Source organism: Symphalangus syndactylus, chromosome 8, assembly GCF_028878055.3.
Source record: "Symphalangus syndactylus isolate Jambi chromosome 8, NHGRI_mSymSyn1-v2.1_pri, whole genome shotgun sequence".
Classification (NCBI taxonomy): Eukaryota; Metazoa; Chordata; class Mammalia; order Primates; family Hylobatidae; genus Symphalangus; species Symphalangus syndactylus.
In genome coordinates, this window is record NC_072430.2 from 46,021,523 (window position 1) to 46,045,840 (window position 24,318).

Consider the following 24,318-nt stretch of genomic DNA (forward strand, 5'->3'; position numbering starts at 1 on the left):
TCTAACAGCACCTGATAGGCCCTGAACTGAACCCTCTAACTCACCCCCCTTGCTCTCCCCACCCTGAATCTGCTCCTCCTCAGTCTTCCCCCTTTCAGTTGGCGGGCCCCCATCCTCCCTGATGCACAACTCAAAAGCCTTCGAGTCATCTATGACCACTACTTCTCTCAAACAGTATATCCAAATCCATAACCTATCTTCTTAGTATCTTCTACACACACAGTCAGACTACTTCTCACTACTCTGATCTGTGCTCTGGATTGTTGCAATAATCTGCTGAGTGAGCTTCCTGTTTCAACTTTTGCCCCTTTTAATATATTCCTCAAAACAGGAGCCGGAGTGATTCCACAGAAATGAAATACAACCCTTTAGCAGTTCCTCATCTCACTCAGAATTAAAATTAGCACCTTTAAGATGGCTTGCAAAACTCCATACTGTCTGGCCCTTCACTTACTCTGAGCCAGCCACAATATTTCTCAAACCTGACAGGCATGCTCTTGCTTTAGGGCTTTGCCCTTGCTGTTCCCTCTGCGTGGTTGGGACCCCTCCCCTCAGATATCCTGAGAGCTCACTCCTCCTTCTTCAGGTCTTTGCTCTCAGAGAGGCTTGCCCTCAACTACTCTATTTAAAATTAAAATTTCCCTAGTCCCCACCAATCCCTATCTTCTGTCTCTACTTACTACAGTATATGTTGATTGCTACCAGTATGATTCCATATTAATAGTATGGAAGCCACATGAGGGTGGAACTTTTTGTCTTTTTGTTCACTGATTTATTTCCAGTACTTAAAACAGTGCCAAGAATACTCGACAATATTTGTTAAATGTTAAACATGGAAAAATGTTGCATGATAAAAGCAAGTTTTAAAATTATATGAAAGTAGTATAGCATAGATTTTAAAAAGCATAATTCAAAACTAGATTTGAATTATAGGACTGTCACTTTGTAGCTGTGGGACTTTGAGCAAGTTTCTTATAACTTCTAAGCAATAACATGCTCATCTGTAAAGTGAGAATGGTAACAGTGCCAACTTCAAACGTTTATAGTGAAGATTAACTGGGTAAATGCATATAAAATGCTTAGAAGAGGACTTAAACCAGGGGTTGACAAACTAAGTCCCATGAAGCCAAATCCAGCCCTCAAACTTGTTTTTGTAAACCAAATTTTAGGATGGCACAGCCATGCCCACTATTTATGTATTGTTTATGACTCCTTTCACTCTACAATGGCAGAGTTGAGTAGCTGAGTAGCAAGAGAGACCACATGGCCTACAAAGCTATTTGGTCCTTTAGAGAAAAGTATGTCGACCCCAAACTTGGCCAATAATATGCACCCAGTGCACGTTAGACATCACTGTCTACGTTAATGTATAGTTGCAAGGGTAGATTTGTGTGTATATAATTCCCAACCTGCCAGACTATAAAAATATTGTTTGCATATGGTACTTTCCAGATATAAAATAAGATATATAATCCCTAAACACAAGGGCGCCAACCCCTCTAAGATTATTATCTAGTTGTTGAGACACCGTGATGGTCTCATATTATAGAAAAGGATATTATAATTCTCAAAGAAATTGATATTTACTGATTGATTGGTTGATTGACTGAGAGAGAGAGAAAGGGTCTCCCTCTGTTGCTCAGGCTGGAGTGCGGGGGCACTATCATAACTTACTGCTGCCTCAACCTCCTGGGATCAAGCGATCCTCCCACCTCAGCCTCCCAAGTAGCTGAGACTATAGGCGCACACCAGCATGCCTGGCTAAATTTTTTTTATTATTTTTTGTAGAGACAGGCATCTCACTATGTTACCCAGGCTGGATTCAAACTCCTGGACTCAAGCGATCCTCCTGCCTTGGCCTCCCAAAATGCTGGGGTTACAGGCATCAGCCACCACAGCCAGTTGATTCACCTTTAATTTTTTTAAAAAAGTTTCCATACCACACAGTACATACATACATACATACGTACCTATGTGTGTGTGTTTGTTTATTTATTTGAGACAGAGTCTCGCTCTGTCACCCAGGCTGGAGTGCAGTCGCACGATCTCAGCTCACTACAACCTCCGCCTCCCAGGTTCAAGCAATTCTCGTGCCTCAGCCTCCTGAGTAGCTAGGATTACAGGCGTGTACCACTACCCTGGATAATTTTTGTATTTTTAGTAGAGACAGGGTTTCACCATGTTGCCCAGGCTGGTCTCGAACTCAGCCCACCTCAGCCTCCCAAAGTGCTGGGATTACAGGCATGAGCCACTGCACCCGGCCCACACAGTACATGTAAAGGTCTTTTCAGTTTTAGGAATGGGCTATAGTGTTAGATAGGGCAGTCCACAGAAGCAAAGAAACAATGATAGGGTACTATAATTCCAAAAAAGCAGAGAGTTACAATAAAATTCCAACTAACAGTAACAAAATATGCTTGTAAGAAATGAACCTGGGTAAAATATTAAATTAATGGGCAAATGTCATAATTTAGTTATGTTTGTAGCTTCATAAACAAGTTTCATAATTAAAAATAAAAAATTTGTCAGCCTGTCTGCCCACCAAACATCACCCATAGGTTAATAAAAATAACAGGGTTATAATAGGGTGGCAATAGTGAGAAACGTTTCTAACCTAGTTCTGGCTCATTGATTATAGAACCTTGGACAATCTCCATTAGAAAATGGGGATGACATATCTGTTGTTTTATGTTTGAAAATCAGAAATCAAACATGAAAATGTGGTAGTTAAAAAAGACTCAATAAAATTCAAAATATTCATTTACAATTGAGTTGAAGAAAAAAAAAATCACAAATAGCCAAAATTTCTATTAACAATCTGCTACAGGAAGGTACCATGTTGGTAACAGATGCACGGTTTCCCAGTAGGTCCAACAGCAACTTATTTCTCTGTGATATGGTTTTGGCTATTTGTCCCCCTCCAAATTTCATGTTGATCCCCAATGTTAGACATGGGGCCTGGTGGGAGGTCTTTGAGTCATGAGGGTGGATCCTTCATGAATGGCTTGTTGCCACCTCTGCAGTAATGAGTGAATTCTCAGTTTATTAGTTCACACAAGAGCTGATTGTTTAAGAGAGCATGCATGGCACCCCTCCCTTCTCTCATCACGTGACACGCCAGCTCCCCTTCCCCTTCCATCATGATTGGAAGCTTCCTGAGGTTCTCACCAGAAGCAGATGCTGGCACCATGCTTCTTGTACAGCCTGCAGAACCGTAAGCCAAATATACCTCTTTTCTTTACAAGTCACTCAATCTCAGGTATTTCTTTATAGCACTGCACATGGACTAAGACACTGTGTCAAAACTTATTGCTGTTTTTGCAGTTGGCAAGAGATGAAGCAGCTGGCATTTAGAGATCGTACTGAATGGAAAGTAACAGTTTTACATACTAGGTTATCCCTAAGCTGGGCTAGTTGGTCAGACCACCTAAAAGAATAGCAGATTCTCATCTCCCATCTCATATTCACTCTGGGGCATATGCTCATAGAATTTCTTTCTCCGTGTTTATCTGACAGAACATGTATAACTGAGTTCAAGTAAGCTAAACGCATGTATAACTCTGTATTACTACTATCCCAGTAACATTTTATGTTAATGTTTCCTTAAATACCATATTAAATTGTTATAAACTTCTGCCAAATTGTATGCAGCATATTCTACAAATTAACTCTGGTCACCACAGTATATGACATCATGGTAAAGTATAATGTTCTTACCTTGTTCTTCACTTCCTTCTTTACAAAGACTAGAACTTTGGCCCAGACTTAAACTGATATCATCAGAAGTCTTAGCAGTGTCTGTATCTCCTACAAAGTTAAGAGAAACATGTGAGGACCTTATATTAACAGTAAGGCTGTCGGGTGGCATAACCAAGGAAGTATTAATACATCAAGGAGTACTGATGTCCATCAACTAAAGTAGTTTTTGTGTATCAAAGGTTAGAATAATGGAAGATGCACTGAACTAGCAGGAAGTATCATGGACTATCAGAGCACTTAATTATTCTCACAGAACTACAAACCAAACAATACGGAAAGCTTCAAAATGTAAACTAATAAAACTATTTCTTTAAAAACAAGTGGATTTTAAAAAGGAATGCAAATTACATAACTTGACCCAACATGAATTTCCTTCCCAGAGAAAATTAGTAACCTAAAAAATTGTAGGGTAAAAACAATATGAATTTATCTGAATAGATCAAATAGCAGAAAATAACTTGCTCTTTTTTGTTGTTTCATTTGTGCCCACATTAAAAGGTTTCACATCAAATTACTTAGTTTTCCATGAACCCCACTAAAACCCACAAAAGTGTTTTCCCTCAAAGGCAAGGAAGTTTCTTATAGATCAAAACTTATGTAATTCACACAATGTAATGTAAGTGGTCAAACACTTTTGTGAAATTTGGATGATGAAAGAGAACACAATTTAAGTCAAGAAACCTTTAATAAGATAAATAATTTTATCTATAAAAGAATTTCAAGAATGATTTTTTTCATTACATTTGAATGTACAGTACTGTTATCTTCATTACAACCAAAATGAAAGGGAAAGGCAGGGACAACTTTTAAGTTAGATCACACCTACCTTTAATAGTTGCTGCTGTTCCAAGACGCGAGGAACCAGATCCAATCTGAAAACACGACATGAAGTAAATAAAACTAATTAAAATGCTAGCTATGTCATTATCAATACAGACTAGCAAGATTATCAAACAAAATTATACGATCAAAACATGTTATCGATCACTTTTATCAATATTAAAAGATACCTGTTGGACAAGCTCTATTGGAGCCACGCAACCTGTTGGCTGTGGCACAGGCTGCGTGTGTCTTACTGATGTGCGGAGCTACCCAATCCCTCTTCATGCTCAGGACTGATGGAGCCCCCCTAGAGCCAGATCCTCCAATCTCAAGCAACTCATGTCATACAATTATTTTTATACTACATCATGACATGTTCATGTTATAAACAAAAGCAAAACTAGGCTTTATGTCTACCTGAAATAAATTTAGACTTCTTAGGGTATAAAAGGAAGGTTTGGCAGACAAACATTAACATATGCTACAAAGTGCAACATAAGTCTAACCATCGAATTGCTAGTGTATCATTATGCACCTTCTTTAGTTGGAGACAAAAGTAAGTACTTCCTTATAGACAGAACATTAAAAAATAAGTCAATAAAAGTCTAAGGCATCCATGAAAAATGAATTTTTAGCACAAACTATAAGGAGAAAATTAAAACCTGATTGTTGAGCTTTTAGTGCTTATATTCAAGATAGTTTAACACTTCCCTAAAATTTCACAGCCATTATTTATTATACTACCATGAAAATCATATAAATAAATACCACAAATTCCACAAACACATTAAGGAAACCAAAGATAACATAACAGTTACTAAATCAACAAGTCTTAGCAACTCTTCCTGTAACTCGTTTTCATGGATTCAAAGAAGAAAACACTCAAGCAAAGTTAGCATTGTAAAATAAAATTAAGAACATTCATATAATACTTTATACTTTACCAAGTCTTCCTCTTCATTGGTTTGATTTAGTAGGTGTATATCACAAGAAATACACTCAAAATATAAGTTAATGTTGACTTTGAAGGGACATGAGGGCCCTTCTTGATCTGGATGGCAATTGAATGGGTGCACACAGATGTAAGAATTCACTTAGCAGTACACTGAAGGTGTGTACTATGCTGTGTAAGTTACATGCCAGTAAAAAAGTAAATAAAAATATGCATATATATATACAGGTCCAAACTACAAATAAACTCTTGAGGTAGCCAATAAAAAATAAGCTTTGTAATAATTTTGAACTATTTTATTAAGCTTGGTTCTTCTAGTTTTTCCTATTTTCTGCTTTCAATTAGCCATAAAAGACGTTGCAATTTGCCAGCAAGAAAAAAACCAAAAAGCATTTTATTGCAAAAGAAAGTTTCATTCTCACGACACCTGCTACATAAGTTACAGAATTAACATATGCTATTTTTCTGCTAGAATTAAACATAACTTCCTAGACAGAAATTTAAAAACAAACAAGAAAACAAAAACACCATTTTATGCATACCCATCTGGGAATTTAAACTTAAAAAAAAATTTTTAAATACGGATATGGTAGTCATTTGCTCAGAAGTTCAAAGTATTCCCTTTCTCCTTCTTTAACAATCTCCCTATTTTGTTCCAAAATTGGTCATACACCTTCTGATATATGAGAAGTAGGCCCAGTCCCCGGTCTAGAGGTAGGTATATGAACTAGTTCTGGTGAATGAACGTGTGGGAGAATCTGCTGGAGAGCTTCAGGAAAACGTCTTTGTGTGTCTGAGAAGAAAGTGATCAAGGAAAATCTCTGTCCCACACTACTGCTTGCTTCCTAACTTTTCAAACAGGGTCTTGATTGAAGCTGCTGTGCTCATCCTGCAACCCTGAGAAAAAAGCCTAGAGAACTGCAGAGATGCCAATCCAGAGGCCTAACATTAGGCTGCTGAACACAAATGCCACACAATCACCTCCAGATTTAGATGAAAAACAACTATTTCTTTAAGTCACTATTAGTTGAGTATTCTATTACTTGCTGACAAAAACATTCTTAACAGGTATAATAGAGTGGTTATATTTTATTCTTCATACTTTTCTGCATTATGCTTCCCCTCAAAATATCTAAGAATCATGACTATTTACATGTGAAACAACACGGCATCCAGAATATAAACTATAGTACATCCAAATGCAATGCATTCCCCAAAGTGTCACTGTAGGAAAACACTTAATGATATTAATGCTCATGATACAATCAATTATGACATTATGGATTATTTTAATTTTCCTGTTTACCCTCACTCATCAAATTTCCTAAAAATGAAAATGTAAAAATTAAGAAAAAATAGTATCTTTTTACACTTGAGGGTGCAGTTTTTTATTTAAGTGCTTTGCATAAACTAAAATATTCCACTGTTTCTTCTCTATGGCAAGTGCCAAAGGAAGGATTATGGATACCAGGGAAGAAAGGTTACCTCTAACTAGAGAGCATATCAGGCAAGGCCACCTCCCCCGCAGGAAGCCATGACTGTCTCTCCAGCTGGAAACAATTATTTTATCCTATGAAATCATTAGCTCTTCTTCTGTACCATTCCTATGGCAATTTTCACTTCATTATCTTTTTTTTTTTTTTGAGACGGAGTCTCGCTCTGTCGCCCAGGCTGGAGTGCAGTGGTGCCATCTCGGCTCACTGCAACCTCCACCTCCTGGGTTCAAGCGATTCTCCTGCCTCGGCCTCCCGGGTAGCTGAGACTACAGGTGCATGCCACCACACCCAGCTAATTTTTTGTATTTTTAGTAGAGACGGAGTTTCACCGCACTAGCCAGGCTGGTCTCGATCTCCCGACCTCGTGAACTGCCTACCTCGGCCTCCCAAAGTGCTGGAATTACAGGCGTGAGCCACCGCGCCTGGCCCCTTGGTAACATATATCACATCTTTATCTTTGGTTACTTATATCACATCTACTATGAGATCACAATCTCTTTCAGTATAAGACCCACTCCCCAACCCATACTAAGTAGAATGCCTTGAATACTATTGGGCACTAAAATATTTGAAGGTAGAAAAGTGACAAAAGGAAACAGAAGGAGGTAAGGAGAGGAATAAAGGTAGGGAAAAGAAAGAATGGAAATGGTGGGTAGAAGATGAAAGGGAGATAGGCAGACGTGAAGGAAAGAACAGTAACAATGACCACGATGTAGGTACTATGGTCAGCAGGTTCACTGTTCAGTACCCAAGAAATTTACATACAATATGATAATGTGTAGCAGTATCTTACACATTATATAATAAAATACACACAAGCAACAACAGTATGTCTATAATGGTAATATCTCCAGCAATATGCAAAAAGCCAGACTCTTCCTCCTCGCTTCAGCTTTTCTAAAGGGCAAGAATAATTATGTCAACCATTTATTTTGTCATAAACAGTATAAAACGAAAACACTAAAATCCAAGTAGCACAATAGCCTCCAATATTTGCCCATTTTTATTAAAAAGTTGTTATTTTAAGTAAAAGGTATGCTGTGTTTAACAACATGCACACATGCTTTAATCAGTCAAAAAGGGACTCCCTCCCTAAAACAAACAGGCAAGTTCCAACAGATACGATGCCAAGGTCACAGGATCCAAAAGCGCCTGGCCACTGCTGGCCCTTTCATCTTTCCTTTTTGTAAAAAGGAAAAAAGGTCTCCAAAAGATGACTGGAGAAATGTAGGCTTACTCTCTGGGGGTCTGATACTACCTACATCTGTCAATAAGAAGAAAGCCCATGGTTAATTAAGAATACAAGACATGCAGCCATATTCAAGAATTGAATTATTTCATTCTATAAAAAGAGACAGAGAAACACAAGGCCAAAAAAAAAAAAAAAAAACAGGATCGAGGATAGTAACCCTTGTCTTCAAACAGGCATTGTAAAATTTGAAACAAAAAGTATCAATCTAAGGCTGGGCATGGTGGCTCACATCTGTAATCCCAGCACTTTGGCAGACTGAGGTGGGCACACCACCTGAGATCAGGAGTTCGAGGCAGTCTGGACAACATGGTGAACCCCGTCTCTACTAAAAATGCAGAAAAATTAGCCAGGTGCGGTGGCAGACACCTGTAATCCCAGCTACTTGGGAGGCTGAGGCACGAGAACGGCTTGAACCTGGGAGATGGAGGTTGCAGTGAGCCAAGATTGTGCCACTGCACTCCAGCCTGGATGACAGAGCAATATTCTATCTCAGAAAAAAAAAGTATCAATCTAATTAATATGTCATAGCTCTTTTCACATTCTTTAAACAAACAAACAAACAACAACAACAAAAAACTCTGACATCTCCCATTCCATGAGCTTGTTATGGAAGGAAGACAAATTTAAGAACCTACATGTTCTGTATTATAATCGATCACAACCAAAACTGTTACCTTTAATAGTTTAGTCATTCACTTTAACTTTAAATCATGAACATGCTAATCAAATAGAGTCAAATCTTCTATCAAAATATATTAGAAAACAAGACGCTGTTCAAGATTTTGATTCATAGAGTGTTTTTCATAACATTGTTCTTAGGGCTACCACTGCAGAAGAATAGAATACTACAGGACAGAGTTGGCAGAATTATATCTGCTATTTACTCATTTGTTAAATGAGAAGCTAGGTCTGATCTACCTCTAATATTTTATTGCCTAGACACATAAAGATAATTAGCAATCATTAATTTAAGGTCAACTGTACACAAGGCAGTATATAAGACAGAAGAAAAAAAGAGGAAAATCTACTCTGTAGAGCCTTATAAAGTGCCATATAAATAAGTACTCATCTGCAAAAGAAAGGGTCAACACCATAAGGTGTTTGAAAATCTTGAGAAATGTAGGATAGTTACAAGAAGAGTTAGTTAGACCAGAAAATAAAGATGACTAAGTCTGTCTCGAGAACAGAAAGGAGGGAGAAAAGAGAAGAATGGTTTCAATCCACAAGCTGTGTCGTATTGATAACAAGAAGACTGGAGTGAGAAGTGAGGTCTAGTCCAGACCCTGATATAAATCAGCTATTTCTTCTTCTATATAATGAAAAGACTGACATAGCAACTACTAAAACCTATAGTTACGTAAAGGTCTGCTAAGAGAAGACTGTGAACGTTTCCAACAAAGTTCATAGAATTTTACTCTACCCAATGAAATCATCTGCTGAGAAGGACAGCAGGAGTAACTGGGACTTTGATTAGTGTACAGGTATTTAGGATGAATAAGAGAACTAGAGCAGCAAAGGTCCAGCCAAGTTTTGAAATAATACTTCAAGAGTTACCATTTTAAGTTAAAAGTTACATAGTAGAAAGACATTAAAATTGGTAAAAGCAAATTTGTATTTTACTTTTAGCCTTACCATTAAACATCTTGAACACTGAGAGATTTTCAGCATTTATTTTTATTTTTTGGCCACGTTTAAACTGGAGGTAACCACAGACATCTACACCTCTCCAATACAGATGATGTGAAGGTAAATAAGATAGTGCAAGCTAGAAGCTAAATTTCCTAAGGGTATTCACAACTGTCATAATCAAAACTATACACCCAAAGATGAGTCTGTGGTAATGCTCAACAAATATGTAATTAATCAGTGTGAAAAGTAACTTAAAAAGAATATTAATAAAAGATGTTATTAATAAGCAATTAAAAATAATAATCAGAAAGACATGACAAAACATCAGCTGACTTAAAGACATGAGAATAACAGAGACCACCATCAGAAGGAGGGAAAAAGGCAAAATAAAACAGCACAGGTTCCTACCTGATTGCTTGGATCTAGACCGGCATAAGAATTTCTGGAACTGCAACCAACTGGGGGTGTGGCCTCTCGGATGAACTCAGACATTTCAATCCCTCCACCAGGATCACTGCGGAGAAAAAATGAGAAAAAGAGTAACTGTCATTATTCTGACTCCAATGCTTTTCCTTTGTTAATTTTTTAAGTTATATTTTTTTCTACAAAACTAAGAGGTTCTGATTTTTAATCAAGCAAATAGCAAAAAAGGTAAACAATGATCATTCTTCATTTACAAGTCTGATACTTGGAACTATTTTATAACCACAACACTTCTTGAAAATATGTAAAACTCTCTTATGCCAAACTATCTACATCCAATCCAACATTAGAAACTGGCATTAATTACAATTATAGCATACTAAATATGATATATGCCATCAAACCACTCTCACAAAGAAATGATTGCCTTTCGCTTCCCTAGAGCAAAGAGAAATTGTTCAATTGTAAACACAGAATGTAATCAGATATTACATTAACGAATCCCCGCAAGATCAGTCCGAATGAGCCGCATGATACAGTGATGAACACGGAAGAGAACAGTCGTCCTGGTCAAGCTATTTGTATCTGTATTCTTTAAGTAAACAGAATTTAACTAGAATACTAACTTGTTTTACAGAACTGGAAACCTAAGATTTTAGATCTGTACATGTTTAGAAGGCCAAGGTTAAAAAAGGAAAGTGATGTTATGTAGTAACGACACAGAAAGACAAAAGAGAGAAAAGTACTAGGTTCAAAGCACTGGAGAAGCCCAAGCACAGTACTTAAAGATAACAGGAACCCATATTTACGGGGAAAAAACCACACACCAAATTTCACAAAACTTAGAAAATGCTACATAAAGTTCCTCAGGAAGACAACTCTTAGAATAAGTCATAATCCTACTTTTTGCCCAGAGTTTTTTACTCATTCTACCTGGTATAAACAGAGTAAGTAGTCAATATATATATATTTTTTTGCTATTATCTGGATAAAAGTTACAATATATGTATTGGACATTACAGAGGATATATCTTGCTATCTGGCATCCAATTCAACCTCCTATTTAAAAAAAAAAAAAAAGCAACCCCAAATTCTTCAGGTGAACCACCTCATCCCAAACTCTCATAGGTTTTTGGGTAATGTTGACCCCACCCTCAGGTTTAGGGGTGGGCTCTACTGTCCAAAGTCATCAACATATCCCATTGTTCTGGTCATTGAGATTAGCTCTAGAATAAGCACAGGACCCAACCCAGGCTAGTATGAATCAGGCCAGGAGTGTCTTATTGGTGAGAGGAAATTTCTCTATATCTGCTACTCTTAATGTTGAGACTTAAGGCCTGGAGGTGCTGCAGCCATCTTATAACCATTAAGGGGGAGCCTGTTCTAAGAAGCCAAAATTCTATAAAGAACAGAGCCTGGCTAGAAGAAGAGAAGCAGGGACATGAAGTGACAGTTTGAAACGTTGCATCCTGACACATCTGAAGACATCCCTCACATGCAGACTTTTTAGTAATGTGAGTAGTAAATTCCCTTCAACTTTTTTGGGTAGAGTATTCTGACAGCTGCCATCAAAAGATATAAGCATATATAATTTTCCATTTAAGTAGTTAACATTATAGCAGTTTGAACTGTAGTGTGTTTTTATTATCAATGATCTCATAATTATAATGTCCCTGTTTGCTTCACAGGTTCCTAACTCTAAGCCATTGACTACAGTCAGCTAACTAAGGTTCAACAAAGAAAACTAGCTTTCTAACTTACTATCCATTTATAAAAATAAAATATATTGGAACTCAGGTAAACATATGGCCAATTCAGTATACAAATACTCAGGTGTGAGAAATGTAGAACATGTTCATGTTTATAAGCTGTCTGTTGTTAACTCATACAAGCTATGTAGGCCAGAGGAGAAATTTTTCTAAATTGGAAAAACTTTCAGTGTGTATATAGAGGCACTATCACCACACTGAATTCGTAATGAATATTCAGCAATATTACGGTTTCTCCACTAGAATGCATACTCTAAGTGAGATCCAAAGAAATCAGAAGATGGAGAGCAAGGTACAGATTAAGAAATAACAACACAGAAAGGAGAGAGAGCCCTCATCTTGCCTAGTCTATACACACACAGACACACACACACACACACATATATCAACTTTATTGAAATATGATTCACATATCATACAGTTCACCCTTTTAAGCTGTATAATTCAATGGTTTTTGGCATATTCATTAAATTATGAAACCACCACCAAAGCCAATTTTAGACCATTTTTATCACCTCTAAAACAAACCCCTTTAACCATTACTATCCGTCCCTTTCCATCCTCCTTAGCCCTAGACAACCATTAATTTACATTCTGTCTTTACAGATTTCCCTGTTCTGGACATTCTATATAAATGGAATTATATGTGATGTTTTGTGTCTGGCTTCTTTCACTTAGCATAATGTTTCCAGGGTTCATCCCTGTCGTAGCATGCATCAGTATTTCATTCCTTTTTATAGCCAAATAATATTCCACTCTACAGATAAAACACATTTGTTTACCCAGTCATCAACTGATGGACAATCTTGCCTAGTTTTATACATCACTTCTGATAGCAAGTCCAAATTATTACAATCTGAACATACAGTTATTATTAGTAATACATAAAAACAGGCTGGGTGTGTGGTTCATGCCTGTAATCCTAGCACTTGGGAGGCCAAGACGGGCAGATCACTTGAGCCCAGGAGTTCGAGACCAGATTGGGCAACATGACAAAACCCCATCTCTACAAAAACATTACCCAAGCGTGGTGGCATGTGCCTGTACTCCCAGCAACTCAAGAGGCTGAGGTGAGCAGACAGATTTAGCCCGGGAGGTAAAGGCTGCAGTGAGCTATGATTGCACCATTGCACTCCAGCCTGGGCAACAGAGCAAGACCCTGTCTCAAAATAATAATAATAATAATAATAAAATATTTACTAAGTACTTATTATATCCAGTCATAGCAGTATGTGCTTTATTTGCATTTTCTGATGAAACCTTCCCTAATATTTATGATACGATTCTCCTCTTACAGTTATTATTCTCCTGGACAGAGAGAATAATAACTAGGACAGAAATAATACCTCCTCAGCACTCTGCAAATAAGTTATCATATCTGTTCTTTCTTTATTTCCCACACACTTGAATACAGGTACTCATAACCAGCATGGCCTAAGATAAGGCTCAAAAACCAGGTCTGTGAAACTCTAAGGCCCACATTCTTGCTTTTTTTGTTTTTTTAAGAGACAGGGTCTTGCCCTGTCACCCAGGCCGGGGTGCACTGGTGCAATCATAGCTCACTGCAGCCTCAAACTCCTAGGCTCAAGTGATCCTCCCACCTCAGCCTCCTGAGTAGCTGGGGCTACATGCCCATGCCACCACACCTGGCTAATTTTGTTGTTTTTTTTTTTTTAATTTTTTGTAGAAACAGAGTCGCACTGTATTATCGGGGCTGGTCTCAAAATCCTGGCCTCAAGGGATCCTCCCACCTTGGCCTCCCAAAGTGCGGGAAATACAGGTGTGAGCCACTGCGCTTGGCCCTCATTCTTTCTAAGAAAACATACTGCCTTACCCCAATAGGCACTAGTCTCTTTCCAGGTCAAAACCAAAAGTAAACACCATTATTTAGAGCAGGGATTTTTAAACTCAGTACTATTGACATTTTGGGGGCAAATAATTATGGACTGCATTGTAGGATGGCTAGCAGCATCTCTGGCCTTTATCCACTAGATGCCAGCAGCAGCCCCTCAGTGTGACAACCAAAAAAAGCTCCAGACATTGCTAAATGTGCCCTGGGGGACAAAATTACCCCCAGTTGAGAAATAATGATTTAGAACGAATGGTCAACAAACAACAATGCGTGGGAAGAAAGGAGATAGCAAAGGAACAAAAATGATGAAGAGAAAAAATGAACAGATGTTTTCATTAAAAAAAAATCCTCTAGTAAAATTTCTGCAATTTTTTCTTCTCTATAAATTCAGAAGTAAAACTCTTAGCCAAGCTGTAGATGTTCTAAATATAGCTAAACATATAAAATAGCTGAGTAAGAGTTTTCTTTATTGGCAAGACTTGCAGGTTTGCAGCAATGGAGATTTCAGCACATACCTGGAAAGCATAGTAGTTTATAATTCTCAAAGTAGCAAAGTGGTCTACTGCAGTAAGCAATACACCAAATTCAGGTAATATCTACCTTTATGCCTTAACTTCCCCATCTGTTAAGAAAAAAAACAAACCAGGTACAGGGAAAGGCAGAAAAGCAGAAGGGATCTAATCTGAATTACAGAGAAGTCTTCAGAAACTAATTTGTTAATTATTAGTATCATATTTATTGCTCATGCTCAGGCTTTGATCAGAAACTTTGCAACACCATTACAGTACCAATTTTGTAAATCTGGAGTAAAATGATGCTCATAAAAATAAGAATAGATAAAAACAAAGTTCCTATATTCACAGGAACAAAGTTCCTAAATTCACAGGAACAAAGTTCCTAAACAGAACAATCTCTCTCAGAAAACAACCTAAAATCTAGCTTCATACAGTTTAAATTGATCCATAGTTTACAATATCATAAGCATTACTGCCATGAGAAACATACAGAAACCACGGTCTTTCTTCAAATGTTTGTATTCAAATCCTAAAATTCAATGTTACTTCCTGAAGCATTAGAAATGTAAAAAAAAATTAGTGACTGATTCTTTCTCTAAAAGATTGAACCATTTTTTACCTGCTGTACCACATAAAAGAGAGACCAATGAAAACTTTAAAGCTCAAGTAGTTCTGCTATATTTATTCATTCATACAACAAACTAAGAGCCACAATGTACCACGCACAGTGATAGGCTCTAGATATACAAGTATTTATTTTCCTATTCACTTCTTTTCCTCAGAACAGAACATGAGATTCACAAGTGTGAGGGTGAGGAAAGGAGATGCCAAAAACAAAAACCTACAACAAAGATCTTAACAGTGAAACTTAAAAATATTAAAGATTAGAAAAAAGACAAGGATGTACACCAATAATATTTCAATTTAACCATGTGCTAGATACCATAGCCAGTGAAAAAAATTAAACAAGAAGTATAAGGACTAGAAAGTAAGAAATAATTGTGATCATATAGACAAGGGAACATCATTAATAAGGGGGTTTAATAAGATTGCTAGACACAAAATAAAATGCGACATTTTAGGGGGAAAAACAAAATTATATTTTATAGTAGCATAAATACTATAAAATCATAAATTTCCTTTTAATGGGGAAAATGAAAAATCATTACTGAAAGGTATTTAAAAAGACTAAATAAATGGAGAGATTCAATATTGTAAAGATGCAAATTCTCAGCAGAGGGATCTACAAATTTAGTGTAACTCCAATAAAAATACCAAGTTCCTGCAGACTTTCTCTAGCAGACTCTAAAGTTTACATCAAAAATCAAAGAGTCAAGAATAGCAAAGTCTCTCCTAAAAAAGAATATGGTGGGAGGTTTACCCCACTGGCTATCAAGAGTCATGTTTTAAAGCTGATAAGGATGGTATGGTAACCTGGCACAGGCAAGCAGATCAACAGAACAGAACAGAGAGCCCAGAAACAAGCCACCAGAAACGAAAATTTAGCTTATGCCATAGAGAGTGCTGCAAATTACTAAGTAAAGATAGTCCACTTAACAAATACTGGGTAAATCAGAGATTCATAAAGAAAAAAATAAGCCTTAAGAACCTACCTGATACTACAGACTTAAATAACTTTGGGTAGAATTGAAATGTGAAAACAAAAGACACTTGAAACTTCAAAAAGACAATACAGAATACCTTTCTGATCTCCGTGTAGAAAATAATTCAGACACAAAAATGCTAGCCGGGCGCGTGTATCACGCCTGTAATCCCAGCACTTTGGGAAGCTGAGGCAGGTGGATCACCAGGAGGTCAGGAGTTTGAGACCAGCCTGGCCAATGTGGTGAGACCCCGACTCTACTAAAAATACAAAATTAGCCAGGTGTGGTGGCACACGCCTGTAATCCCAGCTACTCAAGAGGCAAGGCAAAAGACTTGCTTGAATCCAGGAGGCAGAGGTTGCAGTGAGCTGAGATTGTGCCACTGCACTCCAGCTTGGGCAACAAAAGTGAAACTCCGTCTCATTAAAAAAAAAAACAAAAAAAAAAAAAACAGAAAACAAAAAACCTGATTACTAAAAAGTGGTAAATTTCATTGTTCTAAATTTAAAAGTATATGATAATCATAAGAAACATTAAGGAAAGCAAAATGACAAGCCACAAGTGGGAGACGACTGTAATATATACATAACTCATAAAGGAATAGCATGAATATATAAAAAAATAAAAAATTCCTATTAATCATTAAGAAAAAGCTCCAAAGAAAAATGAAACAAAACATAAATGAGCATTGCAAAAAAGAAAAAACCTAAATGGACCATATATAAAAAAATAAAATGCTTAACCTCAGTAGTAATCAGAAAGGTTAACTGAAAGTCACAATGAGACATCTTTTACACTTCATGAATGGCAAATTTTTTCAAGACAGGGTCTTGCTCTGCCACCCAGGCTGGAGTGCAGTGGTGTGATCAAAGCCCACTGAACTCTTGAACTCCTGGTCTCAAGTGATCCTCCTGCCTCAGCCTCCCAGGTATCTGGCACTACAGGTGCGCACCACCATACCTAGCTAAAATGTTTTTTTATTTTTTATTTTTTGTAAAGACAAGGTCTCGCTATGTTGCCCAAACTGATCTAGAACTCCTGGCTTCGAGCTGTCCTCCCATCTCTCCCTCCCAAAGTGCTGGGATTACAGGCAGGAGCCACATTGCCCAGCCAATTTTCTTTTTTTAAATCCCAAATCAATAGCTAAGTGAATGGCAAATTTTTAAAGTTTACCAATATCAAATGTTGATGAAGATGTGGAACAATAAGGACTTTCATACACTACCGGTGAGAGTATAAACTGGTAAAATCATTTTGGCACACAGCTTGGAATCGCCTGATAAAATTGAACATGAAAATGTCCTATAAACCAGCTTACATAAACTAGATATACACATGTACCACAAGACAAAAAACACTAGAAATAATCTGAATGGCTATAAATAGAAGAATGAATAAATAGACTGTGGTCTATTCTTACAGTGGCAGACTACATGTAGGTCAATATGAATAAACTCTAGCTACAAACATCACCATGCATGAGTCAATAAAGTATAATATACTGTGCAAAAAAAAAATCTCTCATAGAGAAATGCATACAGTATGATTCTCTTAGGATGTCCTAAAGCAGACAAAAATAAATAAATATATTCAGGAATATCTATGAAGAGTGTTTAACAATAAAGAAAAGCAAGGGAGTTATTCACAAAAAATTCAAGATTATGGTTACTCCTGAAGGGAAAAGTGGAATGAAATGGGAGAGGAATGTCATGGTATTTTTATAATGTTTTATTTCTTAGGCTGTGTGGTAGGTAATGAAGTAGTCACTTGATTATTGCTAACACAGTGTTTGGAATACATATTTCACAATAAAAAATTTTAAAAGTAAAAGAAAATGGAAAAAACAATTCAGAAGCAATGACAAATATATATAATATCCAGAAATAATTAGAACAATTATCAAGTGTTACCATGTGTCAGGAATTATTCTAAGAGCTCTCTATATATTATTTCATTTATTCATTGTAATAATCCTATGAGAAAGTTCCATTATTTTCCTCATCATTCAGACAAGAAAGCCAACTCATAAAAGCTTAAGTAGCTTCTCCAATGTCATACAATTAAGAAGCCTTGGCTGACTGAGTGTGAAGTCTACATTCTGTTTGCTTATCCACAATGTACGAGCATGCATTTCTTAACAGAAATAGAATAGGCCTAGGAAATGTAGAGAAACCATTTAAAAAATGTGAAAGGTTATAAGACATAAAAGATAAGTGCATAAAGAGATGATAAATAAAAACATAAGAAAATAAATGGAAATCTCTCATCTATATCCCTATTTTAAAAGTTGAGTTTCTACAAATTTAATAGAATTGTCATCAAAATTCTAATGAAATATTTTGGAGGATAAGCATACATGAAGATATCTCACAAAAGTAAGTATATGCATGAGAATAATCAAAATAATATCAAAAAAGGTCAGGTGTGGTGGCTCATGCCTGTAATCCTAGCACTTTGGGAGACCGAGGCAGGCAGATTACCTGAGGTCAGGAGTCCAGCACCAGCCTGGCCAACATGATGAAACCCCGTCTCTACTAAAAATACAAAAATTAGCTGGGCGTGATGGTGCATGCCTGTAATCCCAGCTACTTGGGAGGCTGAGGTAGGAGAACCGTTTGAACCTGGGAGGTGGAGGTTGCAGTGAGCCAAGATCGCACCACTGCACTCCAGTCTGGGCGACAGAGCAAGACTCCATCTCAAAACAAACAAAAAACAAAACCCCCCCCCCAAAAAATAATAACATCAAAAAAGAAAAATACTGGAGTCACTCACAATGCTAAGTATTAAACATAAAGCCACTATGATAAAAACAGTATGGTATAAATGAAAAAAGGCAGAAAGATGAAGCAGAAAACTAAGTTCGGAAACTAACATAAGTATATACAGTATACTACATGAAAAAGAAAGCATTTAAATTTACAGGGAAAAAATCTGTTACTTAATGAACAGTGTTGTGATACACAAACCTAAACAAATTAAGTTAAAATGTTTTCAGACTGACAACAATTTAAGAGTAAAAAGTAAAATGATAAAAATACTGAAAGTAGATACAAAGATCTTAATTTATTATATATTTATATAATTTGAGGGAAGGAAAATCTTAGAAAACATGTTTATCAAAAGCAGAAATAACAAACATACAAAATTGGACCACAGAAAAATAAATTACAGGATATAAAGACAGTGACAAATAAAATGCTATAAACTGAGGAAGAGTATTTGACACAGAAGAGCTAGTATCTTTTGTTTAAAAAAAGTCCCAAAATCAATAGCAAAAAAAAATCCACCAACAGAAAAATATACAATTCATAGAATAATATAAATGACAATAAGAAAAATACCTCCATTTCACTAGTAATTCAAAAACAGGAATATTAAACAATAATTTAATTACTTACATATTAAACAATATTAAACAATGAGATATCACAGTTTTTCAAAATACTAAATACTCAGAGTTGTCAAAAGTGCAAAAAAAAGAGGCAGCTGAATTTCTGGTCATAGTCATTAAATGGTAAAATCTTGGGAATTTGGCAATACATATTGGAAAACTTAAAAATGTGCACAGCATTTCTAGCAATTCCACCTCTGAAAAACTATAGTAAAACATTTTATCATTTAAAATTTAAACATCACAGTTATCTAATATTTAAATTTCAAAATAATTGATATAATTTAAAATAGGATAAAATGCATCGACATAATGAGATACTGTGCATCATTAAACATAACACCACAGAATAATTGTTTTCACTACTTCAAATATTTGCTGAGTACCTATCATTGCCAGACACTGATTTTGGAACTGGGACTACAATAGTTTATAAGAAAAATAGGGCCATTACCTTCAAGAAGTTCATCAATGCAAATAAATGTTAAGATAATTTCAGACAGTGATTAAGGCAATAAACAAAAATTACGAGGGTAAAATATGTGTTTAATTAACAAACAGGGTACTCATGTTAAGAATAAGGAAAAAAATGGAATTGAAAAGGAATAAACAAAGGCTTTCAATGCCCTGGAAAATATATAGAAATATCACCAGTCTTAACAGAGGAGTGCCCACTTTTTGTTATATTATTTATGTCTTGATGTCTGAAATATTTCATATTATGCTCAGTGGAAACAACTGCTTAGATTATTTGATCTTTCTCAACTTGGTTTCCACATCTGTAAATCAGGGATAATAACAGCATCTACCTGCTAGAATTGTTTTGAGATATGTCAAGTGTTCACAAAAAAACTTTTCCAAGAGTTATATTAGGGGTACCTATTATTTTCTGTAAGGTCACAAACTTTTGACTATGAATAAAGTACCTACTTCTGTCAAATAGGTAAAGTGGAAAGTGGGCAAGGCCAAGGTCATGCTACAGAATGTGACTGAGCAACAGGGGGATCACTTCAGCTGGGATGGGAAAGGAAAGCCTCCAGGAGGAGCTGACATCAAATCACAGTTGAATCCTAAGAAGTCAGTCTTGCAAAGATGTAGGAAAGAAACAGCTAAGTTTCTAAGGTAAGAATATACAATTGAAAGAAATTTATAATAGGTTAAGTATATTACCTATAAATGTCAAGTAAAATATCACAATTTGCTTAAGATGTGTGTGTGTATGTGTGTATATATATATACATATGTGTGTATATATACATATGTGTACATATACATATATACACACACATATACATATATACATGTCTATATATACATGTGTACACACACACACACATTTTATTTATACGAGTAAATAAAAATAAATGCTGAGATTTATAAGCCATGCTCAATAATTTCTTTAGGCTGCTGGTTTTGGTCTTTAGTGTAAGTAACTATCATACGGTAGTGTATTTATCAGGGGAACCAGCCCCCAATATTTCAACATAGGTTCTTTTCTATTTTCCCTAAGTGTCGGCCGGTCTGAGAAATAAAGGGAAAGAGTACAAAAGAGAGAAATTTTAAAGCTGGCTGTCCGGGGCAGACATCACATGTCGGCAAGTTCCGTGATGCCCCCTGAGCCGCAAAACCAGCAAGTTTTTATTATGGATTTCAAACGGGGAGGGGTGTATGAATAGGGTGTGGGTCACAGAGATCACATGCTTCAAGGGCAATAAAACATCACAAGGCAAATGGGCAGGGCAAGGTCACAAGGCCAGGGCGAAATTAGAATTACTGATGAGGTTCACTGTCCCGCTGTGCATGCATTGTCACTGATCAACATCTCAACAGGAAACAGGGTTCAAGAGCAGAGAACCAGTCTGACTAGAATTTCGCCAGGCTGGAATTTCCCAATCCTAACAAGCCTGGGGGCGCTGCTGGAGACCAGGGCATATTTCATGCCTTATCCACAACTGCATAAGACAGACACTCCCAGAGTAGCCATTTTAGAGGCCTCCCCCTGGGAATGCATTCTTTTTCCAGGGCTGTTCCTTGCTAAGAAAAAGAATTCAGCGATATTTCTCTTATTTGCTTTTGCAAGAAGAGAAATATGACTCTGTTCTGCCCGGCCTGCAGGCAGTCAGACTTTATGGTTATCTCCCTTTTTCCCTGAAAATCGCTGTTATCCTGTTCCTTTTCTAGGTGCCCGGATTTCATATTGGTCAAACACACATGCTCTACAAACAATCTGTACAGATAATGCAATCATCACAGGATTCTGAGGCGACATACATCCTCAGCTTATGAAGAAGACGGGATTAAGAGATTAAAGTAAGGACAGGCATAGGAAATTATAAGAGTATTGATTGAGGAAGTGATAAACGTCCATGAAATCTTCACAATTTATGTTCAGAGATTGTAGTAAAGACAGGCATAAGAAATTATAAAAGTATTAATTTGGGGAACTAACAAATGTCCATGAAATCTTCACAATTTATGTTCTTCTGCCATGGCTTCAGCTGGTCCCTCTGTTCGGGGTCCCTGTCTTCCCGCAACAGTACTGTTCTAACCTGTCTAGCAATGAGGCCAAGAATATTGATTTAATCCCCCAAACATGCCAGTTAGCTTAGCTCTAATATTAAAATACATACCCATCATTGTATCTACAGTGGTAAGATCTAACACTGCCTTAAAACCATATAAAGAAAACAAGTACAACATAATAATCACATCATTATACAGATAACATGATCTAAATCATTACAATCAATCAATGATATAGGTTTCCTTACCTCGGTCCATTGCTGTCTTTTCTCCTGGTTGAACAGTTGCCTTGTTCAGCTTTGGTTCGCTGATCCGTGAACTCATTTGCAGTCCTATCTACAACTTCTCCAGCATCAAGTGCTCTGTGTAGTCGATAGTTGACCATCTTCAGAACAATGAAAACAGCAGCTATCACAGGACAATAAACTGCTACTATAATCATGGTAGAAGGAAGGGCCTTTAAGAGAAAGAAGTTAAGGAAATACATTTTAAAATATTTTCTACTGTATTCAGTTAGATAAATCTGTATCTAAAATAATAAACACATTTACACACAAAGCAACAAGTATGTTACCAGCGCTAAGCTGCAAAACTTAGCAGCTTCAATGTCCAATGCAAAAGACACTAGCTACATGTGGCTACTGAGTAATTGAAATATGGCTAGTTTGAACTGAGATGTAAAGTGAGAATAAACACCGCATTTTAAAGATTCAATATAAAAAAATGTAAAATAGCTCTTTTTTTTTTTTTTTTTTTTTGAGATGGAGTCTCGCTCTGTCGCCCAGGCTGGAGTGCAGTGGCGCCCTCTTGGCTCACTGCAAGCTCCGCCTCCCGGGTTCATGCCATTCTCCTGCCTCAGCCTCTCCGAGTAGCTGGGACTACAGGCGCCCGCCACTACGCCCGGCTAATTTTTTTGTATTTTTAGTAGAGACGGGGTTTCACCGTGGTCTCGATCTCCTGACCTCGTGATCCGCCCGCCTCGGCCTCCCAAAGTGCTGGGACTACAAGCGTGAGCCACCGCGCCCGGCCAAATATCTCCATTTTTATGTTGATTACATGTTGAAATAATACTTAGATTATACTGGTAAAATAAAACATTATTAAAATTAATTTCATGTGTTTCTTTTTACTTAATGTGGCTACTAGAAAATGTTAAATTACATATATGGCTTTCCTGCATTACATTCTCACTGGACAGCACAGGTATATGGTCCATGCCAAAAGCCTTATTATACAATTGGAGAACAAAGGTATCACATTACAGTATATGTGAAGAAATCAAGGTTGTGATCCAAATATAACGTCTGTTTATGGGCTCTGTGCAACCATTTTTTAGGATACATTCTTTGTATTCCCGAAAATTGGAAGTTAAAACTGTCACGAGAATGACCTTAGAACTGTGACTGTAAAACTAGGTAAGATATGGAAGACATGCAAAATCCAGGTGGGTTTTATTTTAAAATAGTTAAACATTTAAAATACTTAAAAATTGTAGCCTGCGAAACAAAAAGAATAAAAGAACACAGAACAGAATCAAGTAACAGATTAAATAAAATAAGTCAGCCAAACATCCCGGGTGTAGGGCTGAAGGCCCATCACACAGGAGGATTCAGTGATGGGGAACTTGAGTCCACAGGTGGCAGGCTTGGAGACCAGCTCACTGGGAAGGCAAGGCCTAGAGTCACTACTGGCAGAGGTAATACAACGAGGCTCAACTTATCCCAATTTCATGAGAAAAATCACCCAGACATCTATAGCTCTAGACCCCACATGTTTTCACAAGATTCAATCTCAGTTATCTGAGAACATGACCCCAAATTGGCTTTAAAAGAGTAACCTCTAGCCAGATGTAGTGGTGGGCACTTGTAATCCCAGCTACTTGGGAGGTCGAGGCAGGAGAATCACTTGAACCTAGGAGGTGAGGTTCTAGTGAGCCAAGATCATGCCACTGCACTCCAGCCTGGGTGACACAATGAGATTCCATTTAAAAAAAAAAAAAAAGTGAACCTCAAATCACTTGAGACAAAAATAAAAAGGTCTTGATGAGCCAGGCAGGTTTAGAATACAGATAAGATCAAAGTTTCTTTTTTTTTTTTTTTGAGATGGAGTCTCGCTGTCGCCCAGGCTGGAGTGCAGTGGCGCGATCTTGGCTCACTGCAGCCTCCACCCCCAGGGGTTCACACCATTCTCCTGCCTCAGCCTCCTGAGCAGCTGGGACTACAGGCGCCTGCCACCTCGCCCGGCTAATTTTTTGTATTTTTAGTAGAGACAGGGTTTCACTGTGTTAGCCAGGATGGTCTCAATCTCCTGACCTCATGATCCGCCCGCCTC

At 37.1% G+C, this 24,318-nt stretch overlaps 1 protein-coding gene across 5 annotated transcripts in view; it reads right to left on the reverse strand.

The window, feature by feature from the left end:
* PCNX1 (pecanex 1) overlaps positions 1-24,318 on the reverse strand; it is a 207,257-nt gene that overhangs the window by 143,737 nt on the left and 39,202 nt on the right. For all 5 annotated transcript variants that reach the window (XM_055288936.1, XM_055288932.1, XM_055288935.2 and 2 more), the window contains exons 2-5: positions 22,236-22,444; positions 10,319-10,424; positions 4,586-4,631; positions 3,718-3,807 (exon numbers count right to left, since the gene is read on the reverse strand). In XM_055288936.1, coding sequence (XP_055144911.1) covers positions 3,718-3,807; positions 4,586-4,631; positions 10,319-10,424; positions 22,236-22,444 — 451 coding nt within the window. The remainder of the gene's footprint in view (positions 1-3,717; positions 3,808-4,585; positions 4,632-10,318; positions 10,425-22,235; positions 22,445-24,318) is intronic.